Source organism: Callorhinus ursinus, unplaced genomic scaffold, assembly GCF_003265705.2.
Source record: "Callorhinus ursinus isolate GAN/ISIS: 27379988/994484 unplaced genomic scaffold, GSC_fseal_2.0 scaffold10, whole genome shotgun sequence".
Classification (NCBI taxonomy): domain Eukaryota; kingdom Metazoa; phylum Chordata; class Mammalia; order Carnivora; family Otariidae; genus Callorhinus; species Callorhinus ursinus.
The window spans coordinates 956538-977891 of record NW_027397072.1 but is presented as its reverse complement, the minus strand read 5'-3'; the positions used below and the strand labels follow the sequence as shown (position 1 = coordinate 977891).

Here is a 21354-nt window from a genome sequence, read left to right as displayed (position 1 = left end):
GCTTTCAAAGGAACACTGCCTTTGGAGAGCACACACCCACAGTTCACTGGTGTTATGTCCTATTTTCTCCCACAGCCGCGTTGCATCAGGGACGAGGGCACTTTAATCAGCTGATTAGGAGCCACTGTGCAGGGAGCTGGGTGTGGGGCTGACTGACCGTGGGTGCACCCGCACCACACCCACACGCGATTTTGCAGGACAAGATGGCGGGGCAGGAGAGCAGGAGGTGGGGGGCAGGAGGTGGGGGCTGGGGGGCAGGAGGTGCGGGGGTTGGGGGCTGGGAGGCAGGAGGTGGGGGGCAGGAGGTGGGTGTTGTGGGGCTGGGGGGGCAGGAGGTGGGGGTTTGGGAGGCCGGGGGGGCGGGAGGTGGCTCTGGTGCAGTGGAACTTCCTCTGCTGGTGGGCTCTTTCCAAGTCACTTCCAACTCCTTCTGAAGTCTTCTTTCTTGTACCTAAAACAGAACTTCTCCTGAAGAAACCGAATGTGCTATTTCCATGAAGGACGCCGTGTCTGCACATGTCACGTGAAAGAGGTACCAGGCCAGTAGCTGAGTTTCAGGATTGTAAGCTCTTCTGCAAAACACGTGTGGGCTCCCCAGGTGGGATCATGATGGCTGTCCGAGTGGAGCCGCCTGGACCTCAAGTGCTGCCCCCACCCCACACCAGGCAGGAGACGTGTCTGGACACAGGGTGAGGTAGGAGGGAATCCTGGGTTTTGGGTCTCGATCTTGGAAGATGAAAGCATTTGCTGTGGTTGTAGTGATTCAACAACAGTCCCCCAGTCAAGCGCGTGTTACAGGAAACACGCTGCTAGGTCGTGGGTGGTGACTGTCATAGCTCAAGTCCCTCCTGACACACCTGACTTGTTAATTACTGACAATGAAAGCAGGGCCCCCAGGGACCGGGTGGACAACGCTGTATCGGGTTCTCGGTGCCTATGGCATCGCTCGTCCTGAGGGCTCTTCCTGCCAGTCAGACCCAAACTGACATTTCCTCTCCTACAAGAAAGTCATTCTTTTCCAGTTTTTTCAAATCTAATCTTTCTGTTCTTCCTTGTGGGATTATTGGGTTCCAGCCCAGCGGGGAATCAGGCAAGAGGACTTCCACAAGGACCGCCATGCATCACCCTCAACAGAGACGCGTTATTTCTCTGCTGTGTGTGCAGAACATCTCACTGGCAAGAAGACATTCTGGAATGCAAGCTCATGTTTACAGACAAGGCTGCTTCCCAACACGCCCCCAGGCAGAAAGCAAATCAGGAAAAGTTCACCCTGGTCCTAGATCTCAAGCGACACTTGATGGCTCGTCTGTGGGCTATCTTCCTTCTCTGCTGCCTGATGGCCCACAATCTGTTCCCTGCTTCTTGCTGATGTCCTCTCCAGCTTCCGATTCGGTACACCAGAAATGGGACTTCGGTTACCACCAAACCAGAGGGATCAAGAGTGAACAGTCATGGTCGCCCAGCGGGCCTCCGAGTGAGCTGGGTGTGTGCAGGTACCCGTGGCTTCTGCACAGAGACCCATGTCAGCCCCAGCAAGAAGGCAGGGACACACGCGCACAGAGAGGTCTGGTTTATTCTGGCTTAAATGGTTTGAAGATAATTTGTCTAGAAATTTAAAGATATTGGACAACACGGTTCCCATTTGTTTTGTAAGAGAAGGAAAAATGTGCACTGCCAAGCATGTTTGCTTCCCGGTGATGGCAGGTCTTGCGCTTCACTCCCTTCCCATGGTGCAGAGGGACAGCTGATGTGAGCGGTTCACGGCTGGAGACAACCGTTCACCTTTCCTCTGGCAAACACAGAAGTGGGGAGCTAAGGAATCTGACCGCACGTTTACTTCTGAGGCTCATGTCCATGTAGGTGCCCAGCATTCAAACTGAGACCCCTAACAAAACCTCATCTTTGTTCCTATGAACATTTGGTGAATAATACTGCCACCACGTTGTGGGGCTACTTCTGACCCAGAAGTTACTCAAAATGGTCTGATCTAAAGCATATTATAGCATGGAAGTATGAATTATCTTGTGAATATAGGCATGGTCAATCTCAAACTAAATGTTTCTAAGGTCAAAAAAATCTATGATTTTTCCCTAATAACTTATATTAACGCATATTGAGAAAACACCATTTTCATAATTATTCACAATTATTCATATCAATCTAGAAATAATGGAAAACTTATGTATACTGAATTTACAAATATCATACATTAAAAGAATGAAGATGTGTCAAACGGAGAAGAGTTATAAGTATTGCATAGATTTACAACCCACCGGTATACTCTTCACAGTTAAGCTGCAAAAGCTTAAGCTTTTCTTTTGAAAATTAATTCAAATATTGTAAATTTAAAAATTTTAAAAAGGCATACACGAAACAAGGCTCTGGAACAATTTTCTTTTTACATTGTCATGTGTTCTTTAAAATTTCCAGTTACTGTCTTAAATCATGACAAACACATAAGTATTAGGCCAAAACTTCTTACAATCAAGAAGTAAACACAAGGAAAATGTGAAGACTTCACTTTCACAGGGGAATAGGTCGGCAGAAGGCCCTAGGTCTGATCTGAGGCTCAGATGACCGAAAAGACTTCACCAGAACATTATGAAAACTGGATGAAGACAGTGAACTTGACATTAAGTGGCTGAAAGGACCAGGCAGGGAAGGTGGCAGGTTCCCCCAAAGGCAGAGCTGAGTGCTCCTGAGGCTCCTGCAGGGCCAGGGAGGGGGGAGGGGCTTCTCCAGGCCCCGCCCCCTCCCCCAGGCACACAGGTCATGGAGCTGGGGGGCTCCTGGAGGGCTGGCTCCAGCACACAGAGGGCAGGGTGGTGAAGGGACGCCCCGCTGTGTTCAGCAGAGTGAGGTGGTCAAGGGTCCTCGATAAACAGCCAGTGACAATAAGAGCTTAGTCTAGTTCTGCAGCTCCTTGTCAGGATGTTTCAAGTAGCTCGGCTGCTCACCGCAATAAGGATCATATTCTAGCTCTCTGAACTTGTATTTGATTGATTTTAGGGCCAGCCAGGGAGATGCTGGGTGCACGGGTAGGAAGGGCCCCTCAAGGGGCACACCCGCCCAACCGCGCGGGCATGAAATACAGGACGGACACGGAGGGGTGTGACGCGAAGGGAGTGATGTCCTGGAGAGGGACACAGAGCAGCCGACGAAGAGGAAGTTCATGGGATAAAGAGAAGCAAGAATGTGCTGCTGGGGTGAGCCTGTGGGCACCCCAGCTCCGCAACTTCACTCCATCTCCACTCCCCAGGAAGCTGCCCTTCAGCCCTGATCGGAGCGCGTGAAAGGCTCAGGGCCTGATCAGGATTTGGTGTCGAGAGGTTACTTCTCATCTGCTATGAGTCAGATCTTCCCGTGGCACCGTCCAGGGTTCCTTCGTCCACTCTGTGCTGAGGGGCCCTGTGGTCCCGTGAACGGAAGGCGCCTCTTCGGATCTCACAGCCATGCGCACCCCTGGACGGCCCTTGTGAGGGTGGAGCGGACACGGGGCTCTCGCGTCACACAGAGTAGGAACACTGGGGGTGGGGGGGGAAGGCTCCACCAGGGCCACCAGGAGGACAGTGAGCTCTGTCAGCTCGTGGGGCACCTGGCGCTGTGCAAGTCTTGACCCTGGGAACCAGACCTGCCGGGTGTGGACAGACCACCCCAGATGGGCCAGCAGTGACACATGCACTGGTGCAGACATATGCGCTGGGTGGCACTCGGCTCCTGGGATGGATAGAGAGCTGGCGGGCTCCCTCCAGACTGGCCTCATCCCCCAGGCCCCAGACCACACCGCCACATGCAGCCAGAGAAGGGGTACGCAGGTCCTCGTGGGGGGGCAGTCCAGACGGCTTGAAACCTGCTCTTCACTTGACATCTGGAAAATCTCGGTTAGATCTAGTGAAACGCAGATTTTCTTGGAACACCAAGCTGTCCGTCAGGCCTAATAGTTGAGAGGCAGTATAGAAACTTCTTCCTTGTGCCTGGATGGCTGCTGCTTCGCTCATCTCAGAGGCTGGTGCGGGAGGTGATGCAGACTTCAGGCCCAGCAGCATGGCCAGCACCACCCAGAGCCCGTCCTGCAGGAGCTGTGCTGCGTCAAGGACTCGTGCCCTCTCCGTGGGCTCAATGCTGATGGAGCACGTGAATCCTTCCTAGTATCCAATGTTCCTGCAAATGGGCCCTGTTGTTCTAAACCCTAGGTAGAGCGGCGCCCGGGTGACACAGGTGGTTAAGCCTCTGACTCTTGGTTTCAGCTCAGGTCATGATCTCAAGGTCATGGGACTGAGCCCTGCATCAGGCTCCACACTCAGCATGAAGTCTGCTTGAGATTCTCTCTCCCTCTGCCCCTCCCTCCTCTCTCTCCCCCTTCCCTGAAAAGTAACTAACCAGATAAATAAACACTACTGTGACCCCTATTGTGAAACCTCCTACCCTTTTCCTGGGAGGGAATAAAATAAGAGCGCAGTGAGTTTTCTCGTGGAGAATTCCATCAAGGAGGCAGCCCCTCCTCAGAACAGAGCTCCCGGCTCTGCACCTTGTTGCTGGCTGTTCCGTGCATGGCAGGGCACTTACAGCGTCTCTGATCTCCCCCCCCCACTAGATGCCAGCAGAAACACCCCTTCAAATGCCCCCGAGGGCAAACTCACCCCCACAGGAGCCACTGTCTAGAAGAATGGGGAAGACACAGGCCAGACCTCTGAAAAGCTAGGGTGCGATTTCACAGGGGATCCCGAGTTGGCCGCGATGATTAACTTGTAGAAGACAGTATCCAAAGGTTTTACAAGGAAGTCTGGAAATAAACACTGGTGAGACCGCCACTTGAGATGAGGCGTCCCTGGCTCCGAGCTGACCACGGCCGGGCACAGGCTAAGCTGGCTGGCTCTGCGCCCCTGCCATGTGACGCACCCGTCCTGCCTATGCCTCCCCAGCCTGCATTCTGAATGAGCCCCGCGGGAGGACATACTATGGGCTTGCGGTGAACGTTCGGGCTCACAGAGATGCCGGTGGAAATGGTGGTCTCCTGTGCAGTAAGGGGAAGTCAACCACAGCTGAGCACCTGATGAGACCCGCCAAACGGCTGCCGTTCTCTCACCAAGATGCTCAGGTTTGAAGTCAGGCAGGAGATAACATTTCTTTCCAAAGTGTTTACCTTTGGGCCGGGGATCTTTCCCTCGAGCAGGACCCAGGAGACCCTCCCTATGCCGGCGTGGACGGTGGTGGCCGGCACCGCTGTGCACACGGTAAACTGGCTGGGCTGGTGGCGTCCCGTCTGCTCCTCTGAAATGTAACAGTGCACGTGCCTGGGCACCGGGCCGTGCCTGCTGGGCAGCTTACCTTTGTCTTACTGTCAAAACAGGTGAATCCCAAAGCGAAATCCACCGTGAAACACAGCGTTTCTCCTTGCCAGCTACACGCATATGTTCTGGACTGGAAAAGAGAATTCATTTTGAGAAAACATTCTTTAGCAACGGAGTTCAACATTAACCAGGTGGTTGCAGTATCCCCCCATGATCAGAAACCAAGTTTTTTAAAAAGTTTTTAAAAGTCCTGATATTTTGCATACAGGCAGCTCTGTCTGGGATTTTGTCTACAGGCAAACATCTCGAACCACGTAGAAGCCGGACATGGGGCCTTCATGCCACTCTCCCCACAAACAAGCAAACGGGGCCCAGAAGTCCTCAGTCAGCAAAGTGGTTTGGAAACACCGGGATTCCTAGTTCTGCTTGCTAAAGCGTTCGGAAGGACCTGGGGTGTGATGCGCTCACTCTCCTCTCCTTGTTCAGGGCCCACAGGACTGAAGGCCAGGGCGGCAGGCCTGTTCCCTGGGAACCCGGATGTGCTTTGGGGGAAAAGATTCTGAAGAGCAGCAACACCAAAACCAAAGCACAGACCCTCGCAGGGGAGAGGCTGTGGCCGCGTGGCTCCTGTATCACCCCCCGCGCGGGTTTGGGTGAGGTTACCTCTGCCGTCAAACTCAACATGAACGCCTCGTCTGCTGGGCGGTGAGCACACGGATGCTCAGGGCCAGCTTCCTCTCCTGTGCGGGTAGCCGCACACACACAGGCACACAGCTCCATGTGTCCAGCCATGTGGGACAGAAGCACCAAAATGCAGAGACCTGTGCTAATATCTGCATGGCACTCTCAACAGAAGGAACAAATACAGGAAGAGGAACATTAATACCTTGGGAAGCTTTACTTTTCACAACCTGTGTGATCAGCCTGCAGGTAAAACCTCCCAGCCTCAGCGCAGAGGGGAGCTGAAGGCCGGTGCTCAGGCCTCACTGCAGTGGGCAGTGTCTTCCGTCCTGTCAAATCAGGGGACTTCCATCAGGATGCCTTCTGGACTTTACAGCCCCCCTCCTCCTTCTCTGGGGTTCCACCTCAGCACACAGGTCAGCTCCCTTCAGCCGCGCAGGTCGGCCATGTCCAGCCCGCGGTGACTCCTCCGTCCTCCATTCCCAGGTCCAGCTCAGCTGCTGAGCCTTTTGTTATGACGACCTTCATCTTGAACTGTGTGACTTACCTCCTCGTGTGGCTTCAGATCTCCCTGCTGAGGCTTTTCTGTCTTCTCATCGGTTTCCAAGGGTTTGTGCTTTACTTCCTTTCTGAAGTGCATCGATCACCGCTGCTTGAACACCGTAGTCAGATATCCTAACGCCCAACATCTTCGTGCTGGAAGCTACTGTCTTTTCACTTGATTTGAGATCTTACTGGTTTACTGAAGCCTGGATATTTTTGTATTATGAGATCCTTGAACTCATTTAAGTCGTTCTACCTGAATTTCTCTGGTTCATCTTCCACAGGGGAGGGGGCTGTCCCGGGACCACCAGGGCAGGCGGAAGTCGAGGTCCCCCCTCTTGGTGTTGGACCCTTACTGCTGATGGACAGGACGATTGTTCCAGCTCCGTGAGGTGGTCCCTGCTTCTGCTCCCTGCCACTGAGTGGGGGGGAGCCTGACACCACCTGGTAGGGGGAGCTATCGTTCCTGCCTGGCGGGACAGAGGCATTTGCTGAGGGTGGGGTGGGTCCGTGGGGATGTCTGCGTGTTTGGCTGGCATGGATCACTTACTTTGTAAAACGTTTCTGTCCCACCAGGCTGCCCTTCCTGGTCCTGGGCTGCAGGGAGCCGGCTGTGGTGAGTTTTGGGGTCTGCACCTGTTGGTATTTCTGGGTGGCCCCCTTCTTCAGTGCCAAGTCTAGGACACACACGGGAAAGAACATGCAGGTCCTCTGCACCATGTGGTCCTCGAGCCCTGAGGCCCCTCACTGGCCCTCCTGAGTCACTAATTCTTTTAGAAAGGTTGTTGAGTTAGTGGCCACCACCTTATTCATTAATTTAATAAACGTAACACTTAAAAATTAACTTGCTTACTACTGAGCCCCACCAGGGCTCTGCAGGATGCGGTGCTGTTAGATCTGTATTTGGAGCAGATGTGTGCGGGAGCCGGGCAGGGTGTGGACAGCGTGTAGACAGTGGGAGGCTTTCCTCACCACTCATGGCCAGAAGCACAGCCCACATGGGGCAGTGGCGCAGGCACAGCGAGCCCCTTGCAGAAGGCTGTGGCCCACACCTGTGCAGGCTGTGCAGACCACGGGCCCTGGTCCCTCCTGCGTCCCAGGTGAGGCTGCGCACATCCGGTTGTGTTCCCAGCAAGCCTGCGTGGGGTGCTGGGCACATGTGGGGGATGAGTCTACGTGCACCTGGTCACCCTGGCTGGGAGGCCATGCTGCTTGAGAAGCAATCTTTAGAGGGAAATCGAGGCAGGCACTGACGTGGACAGCACAGCTGTGCGTCTGAGCTGCCTTGGACCACGGAGCTTGTGGCCCCATTTGTGAGCATGCCCGAAACCGCAGGGTGTGTGTGGCACTAGGATGGCACGACCGGGGCCTAATGCCTTTCACTCCACCTGTAAACACCATGGCCGCAAGCCCAATGTGCTGCAGCCACGGAAAAATCAAGCTAATAAAGACCAAACAGCTCCTCACAGGACAGTAGGCTGAACTAAATTAGGCTGTAATAAATACGGTGTCAAATAGCACATTGAAGTTCATTTTCAAGTGTGTTAAAAAATCCACACTCCGGTACCGTTAAACAAAGGCATGGAAATTAGCCTGTGAGATATTCTAGAGAGCGCACAGCCAGGGCGTAGGCGAAGGGGAGAGCGAATGAGAAAGTGGAGGAAGGGATTCTGTTCCTTAGCACTAAGAGAAGCGGGCGCCGTGTGAGGCTGAGAGGAGGTGTCTGCAGCTGCAGGAGTCCCGCGGGAGGAGGCACTTCTGACTGCAGGGGCAGACGGATGGCGCCCTCGGGACGAGGGGAGAGGCCCGCAGGAGGGGCCTGGTCGGCAGGTGACAGCGGGACTCGGGCCGGGACTCCCGGTCCTGTGGAGATGCAGAGCCGTGTCCTCCATGGGACCGGCGACCCGTGACCACAGCGTGGCCTGACACGCACCCTGAGTGAGCAGTGACAGCCATCACCTGCCCTGCACCGTGTGCCACTCGACACCCTCAAACAATTTTTGGGAACCAGCTCTCTGTTTTACAGAAGAGGGAAACTGAGGCAAACACATTTTTGGAAGCTTCCCCAAGGTCCTGTGGCTGCAGGTGGAGAAGTCAGGCCCAGGCGCCCCACCACTGGGATGGAGGAGCGCGGTGTGGTGGGCAGTGGTGGCCAAGTTATAAGCACACAAGCCACGGCGCTGGGGTGGGGACAGCGGGCTGTGTGTGGCTCTGCTCTCCACGACCTGGGCCGCAGATGACACGTTTCAGCGCTCTGTAAGGACGGTGCAATTTCCATCCCCTCAGGAGCCTTCTCTGCTTAGTGGCCACCCAACCTGGCTGCTCTGTCTGCCACCGCACTGCATGCGGCATCGTGGGAACACACGGGAAGGGTGAGCGTCTCGTGAATAAAAGGCCAGCGTCCAGAGTGCCAGGAGATGTGGCCGACGTATTTACCGACACTCCATCTGGTCCGCAACGGGAGGTGGGAGCGGGCGGGGAGGCGCACATTGCTGGTGCTGTGTGCCATGGCGGCTTTGCTCTGATCAAATTCAATTGTTTAAAAAAGTCCACGATCTGTAACTCCTTCCAGTGTTCGTCACTGAGGACAGTAACCTGGCGTTCAGGACCTGTGATCCTGTGCCATGGCGAGCATGTGGTGAGTGCAGGTGCTCTCCTCTTCCTCTCCCCGACTGTGTGCTCTCCTGGCCTCCCCGTAAATGGCACTGTTCACCCGACTCCCTCATCCAGCGCACTCTGGGCAGATCCCCAGGGAGAGCCCCGTGGAGCAACGTGCTGCGCAGCATCAGTATCAGCTGGGAGATGACCGAATCCTGTGGAAACCTCTCTGTTCTCCTCCATGTATGTTTTGAACGGTGACTAGACGTCCAGCACACGTGACATGTTGAGCACAAGTCCCAGGCCTGTCCTTAAAGCAATCCTTGGAGAGACCGGGACTCTCGTCCCCGGGAAGATGGCTGCGCCCAGGGTCAGGCGAGCAGGTGCGTCTCCCATGCGCTACCCAAACCTGTGGGAGGAGAGGCCGCTGCGATCAGCCCCAAGCATCCTGTACTCATCAGGTCACCTACCACCTAAGTCCACAGGCCCCTTGCCCTGAGAGAGGGCAGAGGCTGCTGGGGATGCGACATCCACACGCTGCTCCTTCTGGGAGCAAGGAACAGAGAGGCCGTGTGGGGAAGATTCTTCCTCGGAGAAGCTTAACGAGCACATGGCAAATGTCCAGGAGGTGTTTGATCCACATGACTTACAAATAAAACAGAACACTTTAGTCACAAACACGTATGTCACAATATGGATACAGTTTTTAGAATTGGTGATTTTGTGGACAAGGCTTGCATTTTCTACTTGTTCATAAAATACTTTTAAGTGAAATTTTGAAAGATAAACCTAGTTTAGCATTGCCTTACTCAAAAATATTTAACATTCTTTTTTTGGGATCCACACATAAACTCAGAAAGACACTGGTTTGGAGTCTTTGGCCAGAAGTAAATTGATGAGCATGTGTCCTACTTTTGGGTCCTGTTGCAGGTTTTCTGGAAGATGTCTGGCCCATGGTGCCGTGTGTGGGAGACTGGGGTCACAGTGAGAAACCGGGGCAGGAGCTCACTGTCCCTGAGTGTTAACTCTCCAAAGATGCATGGACGCCAGATGCTGGGGTGCATTCCTGGTCACACCCTCTACTGCCCTCCGTCGGCACAAGGGGGGCACCAACCCGGAAGAGCAAATGTCAAAATGCCCACGGTCCGTAAAGCTGGTGTGGCTCTTCCCTCACTGGGAATGCTCTGGGAAGGGCTGCTTGAAGCCCTGTAACAAATCCAGGGGCAGAAACAGAAATGAGAAGGCATAGTTCTGAGCTCCACTTAATTAAATTAAGCTGTAAGGGATTTTAGAGAACTGAAGTGCCAGGTCCTAGTCCAATATGTACGCTGGCATCTTTCTGCGAAATATTCAGAAAAGCTCATTTGTACCAAGAAAATGCTAAGTAGCACTCCTTACAATCACATTATGTTGGCGATTCACTCTGGAGACTTGCAAACATTTACCATGGGAACGACTTGGTTCAGGGTTTTAAAACACAATTTCCACGGAGAGCACAGCTCCGATGGTCTGGCCGTGTGTGTCTCAGCTCTCTGTGTTCAAACAGCCAGTGACGGGATAACGCATGTAGAGTGGGCACACTGGGCAGGGTCTGGGCCGTGCAGGGCCAGCCGTGCAGGCTGGTGAGAACCCTGACCCCAGCCTGCTCTCAGAGCTGGAAGACCCTGGATGCGGGGATCAGTGCAGCAGGTCTGCCCTCCCCCAGGGATGAGCAGGTGTGGTGGCTCAGGCAGGGCTCGCAAGAGCCTTCCAGGACACTCGGCTGGCATCCCGCGAGGCCCACCATTCTGCCTCCTTCTCTGCAGCAGTGCTCATGGGCCACACTCAGAGGTTCTGAGTTTGAGACCCGGAGCTCCTTGTAGCTTAGCTACCAGCCCCTGTGGCCACTTGCATCTTCACATCAGTATTTTGTGCCTCTCGATTATATTCTAAGCTTAATTTGGAAAGTAGATGTGCAGTCTCTTTGTAGTAAAGGGCACCTGTATGAATGAGTAAAGGGAGCTCAATTTACTTCAATAAACAAAAAAACCACTAACACCAGGACATGCCGGCATCTGTTTTGACTTTGTCCCCTGTGTCAGTAATGGGAAATCCACTTTGGAGCACAGACTGCTGGAGGATGTCCCGGTGAGTGATGTGCTGAGGGCGGGAGGCTTATGCTGAGTCATGCTGGACCAGAGTTTGCAGACACAGAAGCCAGCTTCTTGTGTTGGGTGGAACTGGGGGGTGTTCATGTAGTCCAGCTCGAAGCTTGGCATTCTAAATATGCTGCGTGCATTTCTGATTCAGAAACCACCAGCAGTACTTACTCAGATGGGCAATGGTCCTGACTGAAACAGTGAGGAAGCTGATAAATCATAACTGAGGTAAACACACGGGTTGTGGTGCATGTAGTAACGATGCCACACCAGTACCCACAGTAATGCTATACCTGTACCCATAGTAACAATGCCGCACCTGAAACTTGTAACAATGCCACGCTTGTACCCACAGTAATGATACCACACCTGTATCTGTAGTAATGATGATGCACCTGCAAGTAGTAATGATGCCACACTGGTACTCATAGTAATGATACCACACCAGTACCTGTAGTAACGATGCCACACTGGTACCCATAGTAATGATACCACACCTGTACCTTAGTAATGATGCCACACAGGTACTCATAGTAATGATACCACACCAGTACCTGTAGTAATGATGCCACACTGATACTCATAGTAATGATACCACACCAGTACCTGTAGTAACGATGCTGCACCTGAAACTATACTAATGATGCCACACTGATACCTGTACCAATGAGGCCACACCGGTACCTGTAGTAACGATGCCACACTGGTACCCATAGTAATGATCCTACACCAGTACATATAGCAATGATACTACACCTGTACCTGTAGTAACGATCCTACACCCATACCCATGGTAATGATGCTACACCTGCACCCGTAGCAATGATGTCACACCAGTACACATAGTAATGACGCCACATCAGTAACTAGTGGAAATGTGTTTGTTACATCTGCACATACCTCAGAGGTTCCTGGGAAACCATCTGTCTGTGTTTGTATATGTTCTCTCTGGAAAAGAGAATGACATGCTCCCTTCTCATGTCTGGAAAAAGGTCTATGGGAAGGTCAACATTTCCTGTAGTCCAACAGATGAGTTTGGTATCCATTGATAAACACATCTATTTTTAATACTTAATGTATTTCTGGTCATTTGGGAATGGGTAGTCCCAAACAGACCAGAAATTAATATGTCAGATTTTTAGAGTTTGGGAAAAGTTTTTCTTTAGAGAATAGTAGCCACACGCTGAGCCACAAAGGCCCATTCCCGTACCACAGGTCTGAGGGAGAGTAGGAACAGTCCTGCAGTGGGTGGGAGTGCGGCTGATGACAGGCAGGCCTGGTAACTTCCCATCTCTCTCCAGAGGCTGACTGTTCTGCCAGCGCTCCCCAGCTGGGCCCCCTGGGCCCTGGGTCAGCGTTTCCAGCACTCCATTCTGAGCTGTGACCAGGCAGGACACTGGGACCCAGGAACACGCTGTACCCTTCCTGGCAGCCACGGGGCCCAGCAGAACAGGTGTATGGGGATTCTGAGTCCCTGTGATGCACACAGCGACCGCCTCACACACATCCCTGCGCACATGCTACGGTGATCAGCAGGGTGCCTGGCATGGACCAGGGACACCTGTGACTCCACCCGGAGAAGAGCACTGGGAATCGGCTGGTTTCATCTTTCCTTTTCAGGTGGGAACATTGGGCCTCAGAGATTCTGGGCCAATGCCCCAAGGTCATGGCCAGTCAAGGGATGGATTCCAACACTGGCCCTCCCGATGGTAAGGGGAAATTCACCGTCTTCCCAGCACAGGACGCAGCCTCCCACGCCTGAGACTGTGCCTTCTGTCTGTTGTCATTCTTACTATTATTATTACTCACAAACAAGCATTCTGCCCCAAAGGGAAGTATGTTCCATTAAAATATAGGTTTTCATCATCTTTTACAAAAAAGATATAAAATATTTAAAAATATTTAATAAAAATTCATAAATTTCAGGAAAAAGACTAAAAAGCAATTGACAAAAGAACTTATTTTTAAACAACATAGAGATGAGGTGCCACCAGACCCGGTCCATCCTTGTTAATAGGATTCGGTGGCCGCCTACACCGTCTCCCCGCTCGGCACCCTCACTGAGCTCCGGTTACCTGCAGCCCTGGGGGCTCGCCGGCTGTTTCGGGTTGTCTCCTGCTGAGGTACTGGGGCCGTGGCCAGCGTCAGCACACTTACCCGGGAGCCACCTCTCCCTGTCCCCATATCCTGGGACATGCAGCAGGTGCATCCCCCGTGTCCCTGCTCCCATTCTCCAGACCCTCACTGTCCGCGTGCGGCCACGTGTATGACACACACACACGGGCTGGCTGCCGTCAAACACAGACACGCACACTGATGTGAGGACAGTGCTGACACGCTGACATGGGACGGACACTGTGGCGGGTGGGGTGACGGCCCCCAGCACCGGTGAACAAGCTTCCTTAGGTGGCAGAAGGGACGTTGTGGATGGGATGAAGGAAGGACCCAGCGATGCACGATGATCCTGGATCGCCCTCACCAAGCTGCGGGAGTCCTGGAAGTGGAGGGCTTCTTCCCGCCTGGTCTGAGCTCCGTGCCTCGGAGGAAGGGCACCAGAGGGGGAGGCCAGCTCTGAAGTCGGGGAGCGGCGGGCTCTGAGGACGGGGTCCCGGCACATGCTGGTCCCTGCACTGGAGGCAGATATCCCTGGGCCTCCAGAGAGACTTGCTGTGTCAGCAGCTGGGTCTTCGCCCCGAGAGACCCCCGCGGGGCCGTGGGCTGGTCACCCCGCTAAGGCTGAAAGGCTCCATCTCTGCAGCAGCACGGAGCTGATGCGGACACTCTAGGTGTTTCGCTGCATTTGACTGGACACTTCGCATCCAATGTTTCTGTGACTTTCAGCAAATTCACTACCTTCTCCTCTCCCAGTGTCAGCTGAAAGTAAACTGTTTTCTCAACCTCATCCTTGAACAGACGTGTTCTGCTCCATTTCACACCTGCCTTTCCCAAACCGTTTCTCAGGAGCAGTACCCCGGGACGCTCCCATGGCAGCTCAAGCCGTGAACTCCGAGTGGCCATCGGTGTAGATGGACGCTGGCATCTGCCAAGTTACTCTGCCCGACTGGGAGGTGGCGCTGGCTGGGCGCTCTGGTGCACTCACCGGCCCAGGATGTGTCAGCATCTGCCAGGCTCAGGGACGTGACCCTCGGTTAGGGGCGAGCACGGCTGGGCAGAAAGTGCTCACAGACACTGGAGGTCAGGCTCCACCCCTTCCTTGCAGCCCACATGGGCATCTGCATGTCCGTGCACACCCCAGGAGCTCAGAGCAGTTACTCGCGCATATCTGGATTTCAAGACACAAAACGATAAGCATCACACTTGCAGAGTTTGTGTAACAGCAATAAGCCTAAGACAAACGAAATGTTAGAGTAATGATCAGTTAGATCTTTCTAGAAAGTTTGTACATGAATGTATCAAGTTCAATTGTGAGGTCATTTGTGCGTCTAGTACAAAGACTTAACCAAATGAATGACAGTTTAAAGGAAAAACTCAATTTTAACATGAATTCAGATGAGGCTTGAAAGTGGCATGAGTCCCATGTGACCACCCTGGGGCTTCTTGTAAGGAGAGGTGAAAAGATGCTCGACAGGAGGAATAGAGGGCTTTCCACCAGAGGCCAGGCCCCTCCGGGTCATTTGTGGGAATGTTGTACATTTAAGGAAAGTAAAACATTTAAAGAGTAATTGACGGTTTTCACTGAAATCTGGCTGCAAAACCACCAGGTGAATTGGAATTGCAATAAGCTTTCTGGGCATAATGAAAACAATCTGAAACTTAATTGTTTAGTTAAACTGGTGCTTCTGGTGATGAACCAATAATTATCTTTTAATGACCCCATAAATCTATTCTAATCCAGGTGCTATTTAATATTTCACTTGATTGTCTCTTAGGTCCTCTGGGTTTACTTTACCCGGGAGAAATGATAAAGCCATATTTGTAGTATTCCACACGGTGTTCCAAAACTCTCACTGATGTTAGTGTTTTGTTTTTAATAACTCAAGCTTGGGATTTCTTAAAAATGTATCTGGAAGATTAATTTAAGCACTTAAGGAAATTTTGTTGTGCATATTTCAATGTCAAGTGCTTTACAAACATCAATTAATTAGATTTTGTAACACCATTCCAAGAGAAAATGGTAAACATGTTAGGAAGAAGGAAACCAATAATTAAGAAAGTTACATGACTTATTCAAGGTTACTTCTCAGTCTCCTACAAATCCAAAAAATATTAAGAAGGCAGCACATCTCTCTCGTGTGGGTGCACACACACCACTTAGGGCTAGCGAGAACACCTTCGTAATGTCACGTTCCCTGGGATGCCCAGCAAACAGCACCTGTGAAACCCTGCATCGCAGCTACCAGCCAGGTGGGAGGGATGTTCGAACCGGCCGGGGGGCAGGGGAGAGCACCTTCCTGCGTCTCAGTCCCCCAGCTGACATCCGGGAGAGCATGCGGCGTGTGGGGGACACTCCACAGATGGAGCGAATGGAAGAGCCTCACCTGGTGACAGGAACAACGCAACCACAGCCAGAAACTGAGAGAAACAAATAGGCTTCGGAACAACGACAGCAGCCCGTGTGTAGGTCACATCTATGGAAAGGTTCTTAAATCCTTATTTGGTGTTGTTTGCTCTTGTTTGAGGACATCCTTACTCGTCTGGCCTTGTTTTCTGGGCCTCCAACCAGGAAGAAGAGGAAGCAACCACAAGAGAGGAGTGATGCTCTTGGGGGTGACAAATGAGAACATCTAAAACGAGATCAAATGGGGGCCCTGGGGTTGGGGGTCATGTGGGGCCCCAGAGTGATCCTGTGGTAAGGAAGGCAGAATGCCTGATTATGGTGCCCAGTTGCCCCAAGATGAGGTTAAGTGGGTAAAGGGCAGGTGATGTTTTGAAATTTACACACCTGAAAGTAATTCCAGATTTGGCTAGAACTAAAAAGGATATCTCTAGGTTTTCTCAAAAATGTGCTGATTGGGGAAGAATGAAGGGGGGGGAAATCGGAGGGAAGACCAACCATGAGAGACTATGGACTGAGAAACAAACTGAGGGTTCTAGAGGGGAGGAGGGTGGGAGGATGGGTTAGCCTGGGGATGGGTATTAAAGAGGGCACGTTCTGCGTGGAGCACTGGGTGTTATGCACAAACAGCGAATCATGGAACACTACATCAAAAACTAATGATGTAATGTATGGTGACTAACATAATAATAAAAAATGTGATTAATGACATTCAATAAGTAAAATCCTCATGGATTTTTAATAATGTCATCTGTAAATCAAATTCATGTCACAAAGTGTCAGAGGGAGTGTTACTGACTGGAAACCATTTCCCCCTGTTTCTGACTGGATGGTTGTATGGGGGGGCCAGACACTGTCCAGCCCAATCTGCTCTGCACTTCCTTCTCTGAGGACAGCCCCGGCCTTGCCCTTCCCTACCTCACAGCCGGACCCGCCGTGCAGAGACTCCTGCCACTGCAGACGGGAACATCAGCAGCCCTTCCTTTCCTTATTTTCCAATGCAGGCTTGCTCACCGTGGAGCTCAGTGTGCATGGGGTTCACAGATGGGGCGGACCCACCTTCCAACCAGCTGGCACTCCTGCACGGGCTTTCAGAAGACAACACAGGACAGAACCTTCCTGATCTGGAACAAACTCTCAAGATCTTAGCATTGACACCAAGAACACAGCCATAAAAGAAGAAATCCATAAATCGGACCTCATCAGAATTAAAACGTCTGCTGCCTGAATCACACAGAATGTACTCTCAGACCGTCACGTTGAGTGTCTTCCACGCTGCTCATTCTTCTCCCTGATGGAGGGCACCCCACTGTGCTGACATACCAAATATCTCATCGGTCCCACGCTGACGGACAATTGGGTTGTTTTAGGATTTGGCTATTAGCGGCTACGAAGGCTCTGGTGCACAAGGTGAGGAGTGGAATGGTTGCGTGTTATGGCGGGTGTGCTTTTCGATGCAAGGACTTGCCAGACCGCTCGTGCCAACGGTGTGCCACAGTGCCCATTCCTCCACGTTCTCACCTACATGCAGTACCTACCATTGGTCTTTGGAATTTTCGTCGTGCTAACAGGCGTGCTGTGGTAGTTCACTGTTTCAATTTGCACTTCCCTACTGATTCTGAGGGTATTATCATGTGGTTATTTCCTGTCTATATACCTTCTCTCATGAAGAGTTTATTAAAAAATTTTGCCCAATTTCTGTGTTGGTTTGGTTTTTTTTTCTTATTGAGCTTTGAGATCTCTTTACACATTACAGATACAGGCCCTTTATGAGATCTATGCCTTGTCAATATTTCCTCCCACACTTTGGCATCGTTTTCATGTTTCTTAACAGTTGTCTTTCAAATAAGAGCAGGTTTTTTATTTGGATGAAGTGTCCAAATTGCCTTCTTAAGTTTCTTTTTATATAGATTGTGGTTTGGTTTTTGTATCTGAGAAATGTTTGCATCTCTAAAGGTCACAAAAATTTTACCTAATATTTTCTTCTTGAATTTTTATAGTTTTGCATTTATACTTCTATGTATGACCCATTTTGAGTCAACATTTATAGATGGTGTGATGTATGAAGCCCATTTTTTGGCATAAATATCCCATTATTCCAGCATGACTTATTCTAGAGACTATTCATTCCCCACTGAATTATCATCCATATCTGTCAAACAACATTGTCTATGTATGTGTAGATCTACTTCTGGATTCTGCCCCTTAAAACCTCCTTGTCCCTCTTTATGCCAACATCACACGGTCATGACTACTCCAGATTTTCCATTATTTTTGAAATCAGGTGGTGTCGGTCATTCAATTTTGTTCTTCTTTTCTGAAGTTACTTAAGAGATACTGAGTCCTTTGCATTTCTAATATGAATTTGAGAATCATCGTGTCCATTTCCACATAGAAACTGCTGGGATGTTACTGGCATCTGATGTAGCGATCAATGACAGTGGACACTGACATTATTATGTCTTCAGGCCCATGAACAAAGTCCGGCTCTCCACCGACCCAGCTTTCCTTTACTCTCCATCAAGCAATGTTTTGTAGTTTTCTGCTACAAGTCTTTTGCATCTTTTCAGGTTTATCCAAATTATCTCATGTTTTTGATGCCGTTATAGATATTATTTTTAATTGTTCCTTGTATCAGGAAATAGAATTGAGTTTTCTATATTGATCTTGTATCTTGCAACCTTTTCCTGTAGCTGAACTCACTTTTCTTGCAGATTCCATCTGACTTTCTATTGAGAACATCATGAAATCTGTGGATAAAGGTGGTTTTATTTTTTCTTTTCCAATCTGGACGTCTCTTGTTACTTCTTCACTGGTGGCCCTGGCTAGAGCCTTCAGTCAAGTGTTAGCCAAAGTGATGAGAGAGCACATCTTTGCCTTATGCTCAGTCTTGGGAGAAAAGTGTTCAGTCTCTTGCTATTAAGTCGGATGTTACCTGTGGGCAATTTTGTAAATGATGAATGCCTTTTTATCAGGTTAGGGAAAATTTCTTCCATACCTAATTTGCTGGTATGATGCTGGATTTTGTCACATATTTTCCTGGGTCTATTGAAATGATGACATGACTTCTCTCTTTTAAATTGTTAGCCTGATAGATTAAATTGATTGATTATAAGACCAACTGTATTTTCCTAGGATAATTTTTACTTAACTTGATATATTCTTCCTCTTATAGAAGTTATTGGATTTTATCAAGTAAAATTGTGTTTAGAATATTTATGTACATAAATATAAAGGACAATGGTCTGTAAATGCATTTTTGTTTTCCCGTGTCCTTGTCTAATACTGGTATTGGGGAACGTTGGCCTTGTAGATGCCTGAAAACATTGCCCCCCACTTCCAGTTTTCTGGGTTAGTTTGTGTGGAGTTATTTTTTTAATGTTTAGTACAATTCACCAATGACTCTATTTTGGACTGGACTTTCCTTCATGGGAAGGGATTTAAACAAAAATTCAGTTCTTAAACCACATAGTCTCTTTGGGTTACTTATCTCCCCTTGAGGGAGCTCTGGTGGTTTGTGTCTCACAAGGCGTTTGTCCACCTCGTCTGAGTTGTGAGATTTAGTGCCAGTTTTTAGAAGTTGCGTATAAAATGTTCCCTTATTGTCTTCCTAAATATCTGTGTAATTGGTAGTGATATTACCTTGTTCTTAATGCTGTAAGTTGTGTCTCTCTCGTCAGTCTGACAAGACTTTCATTCATTTTTATTTTATAGAATCTAATTTTAGTTCACTGATTTTCTCTGTTTTCTTGGGTTTTCTAGTTCATTGATTTTTTACTCTGATTTATTTCTTTGCCTTACTTTGGTTTAGACCACCTGTTGTTTCGGGTTTATCAGAAGAGGTTAGTCCTCTGGCTTCAGTGGTGGCTCAGTGCTCCAGGAGTTAGGACTGCAGAGCACCCCACGCTGGCTCCCAGATCAGTCACTGCTCCGGCCTCTCCTAACATCTCCCCTCAGGACAGACAGGAGAACAAGGGTGTGTGTGCAGCAATGGTCTTTGGAGATTCTTTAGAAGCAAAAAGGAGACATGATCAGAGACCTTTTCTGAAGCTCAAGGTCCTCTGTGGTGGTGACCAAGTCCGCAGGGGCAGCCCTGACCCAGTTTTCCACAGACTGGTCCATGCTCAGCTCCACAGAGGCGGAAGTTAACTTGGTTATCTTTGTCTGCTAGAGATGAAACTGCCGTCCGGTGGCACAGACAAGCTCCAAGGTCGGTTCATGAGGCTGCTGGAGGTCATGGAGTGCGTGTTCTGTCTACCCAGCAATGGCATCCAGCAGCATCCTGGTTGCAGTGCCTATGCTTGGGGACTTTCTTCTCAAGGGTTCTTTGGACTGCTCAAACCACCTCTGATTTCCCTCATTAATGAAAGAGTTAAATTAAATAAAATCTTTGAACACATGTTCATTTTACGTTTTCTCGAGAGTCATGATCTTACCTTTCACGTGTTCATTTGTAAGAACTATGTTGGCTCCAGGGGAAGAAGTAGACAGTTGGGAGCACCTGCTCTCATGCTCTCTGGAGTGCTTTCGAGGGCAAATGAGCTAGGTGCTGCACACCTGGTCTTCCTGAACAGATCACCCTTCTGGCCGCACACCCAGTTCACCTGTCCCTGTCACTGGCCGTGCTCTCGAGCCTCAGCTTACTGAGAAGACGGGGGTTAAAATACCAAGCCGACCACAGCACGGTGTAGTGTGCGTGGATGAGGAAATGAGAAAGGAAATGCTGGGGACTGGCTCAGGGACCTGGGACCAAAATACTGACTTTCAGGGCCGCCTCCAGGCCTCAGGACTGCTGGACCCTGCGCCAACCCCAGGGGCTCTGGGGCCTCACCTCCTGCTGGCAGAGGCCAGTCTCCACCGTTGGCCCGCCAAGGGGGCTGCAGGGAGCACAGGGAGAGCAGCTCGTTGGGTGTAAATGGGCGTGGGTGCTCTCGGATGAAGGCTGTGACTACGGGACCCACAAGCTCCCAGTATTTTCCTGGAAAACTAGATTCCTGGACCCATTACCGCCCTCTTAGGTCTGTCTTTGCTGTGATTTGAAGTGTTCCAGAAAAATATCTGCAGCAATTCATTCCCACCTCCAAAAAACTGAAATGTTTATGATTGTCCAAATGCTTTTTATCTGTGCAGAGAGGAAAATGAAGCCAAAATGGTTTTGGGTCACGTGACAGAAAAAATTTCTGGTTAACAGTGTAAATCCAGAAAAATTCATGAACATGCACAGGCTTGCCCTCTTGAGTGCCCGCTCATGCAGCTCCTGGGGTGGCATGCAGGCCCCAGCTGAGCCCCGGCTGCTAACCGCCATAAGAATCAACTTCACACGCGTGTCCTGAGCGACACCCAGGCAGAGGCCAAGAGCACACGCTTCCTGATTTCTTGTTTCTCATCATAAAAATCATCACACATAATAATGACCTCTGGAACGCAGGCCAAATTACAAGACTGCCCTGAATCACCCGTCTGAACGGGGCCGCAGGGGCCATTACTATGAAAGTGTGCAAGAGAGGCCATGCGGTCAATGGAGAAATGCTGGGACCAAGCTGTAGGAGCTGCTGGCTCTGGTCTCAGCCCTGATCCTGGAAAACCC

At 50.5% G+C, this 21354-nt stretch overlaps 1 protein-coding gene across 1 annotated transcript in view; it reads right to left on the bottom strand.

Moving 5' to 3' along the window:
- Window positions 1–21354, bottom strand: part of SNTG2 (syntrophin gamma 2) — a 199764-nt gene that overhangs the window by 16760 nt on the left and 161650 nt on the right. Inside the window, exon 13 of the mRNA XM_073896924.1 lies at window positions 5329–5421. Coding sequence (XP_073753025.1) covers window positions 5329–5421 — 93 coding nt within the window. The remainder of the gene's footprint in view (window positions 1–5328; window positions 5422–21354) is intronic.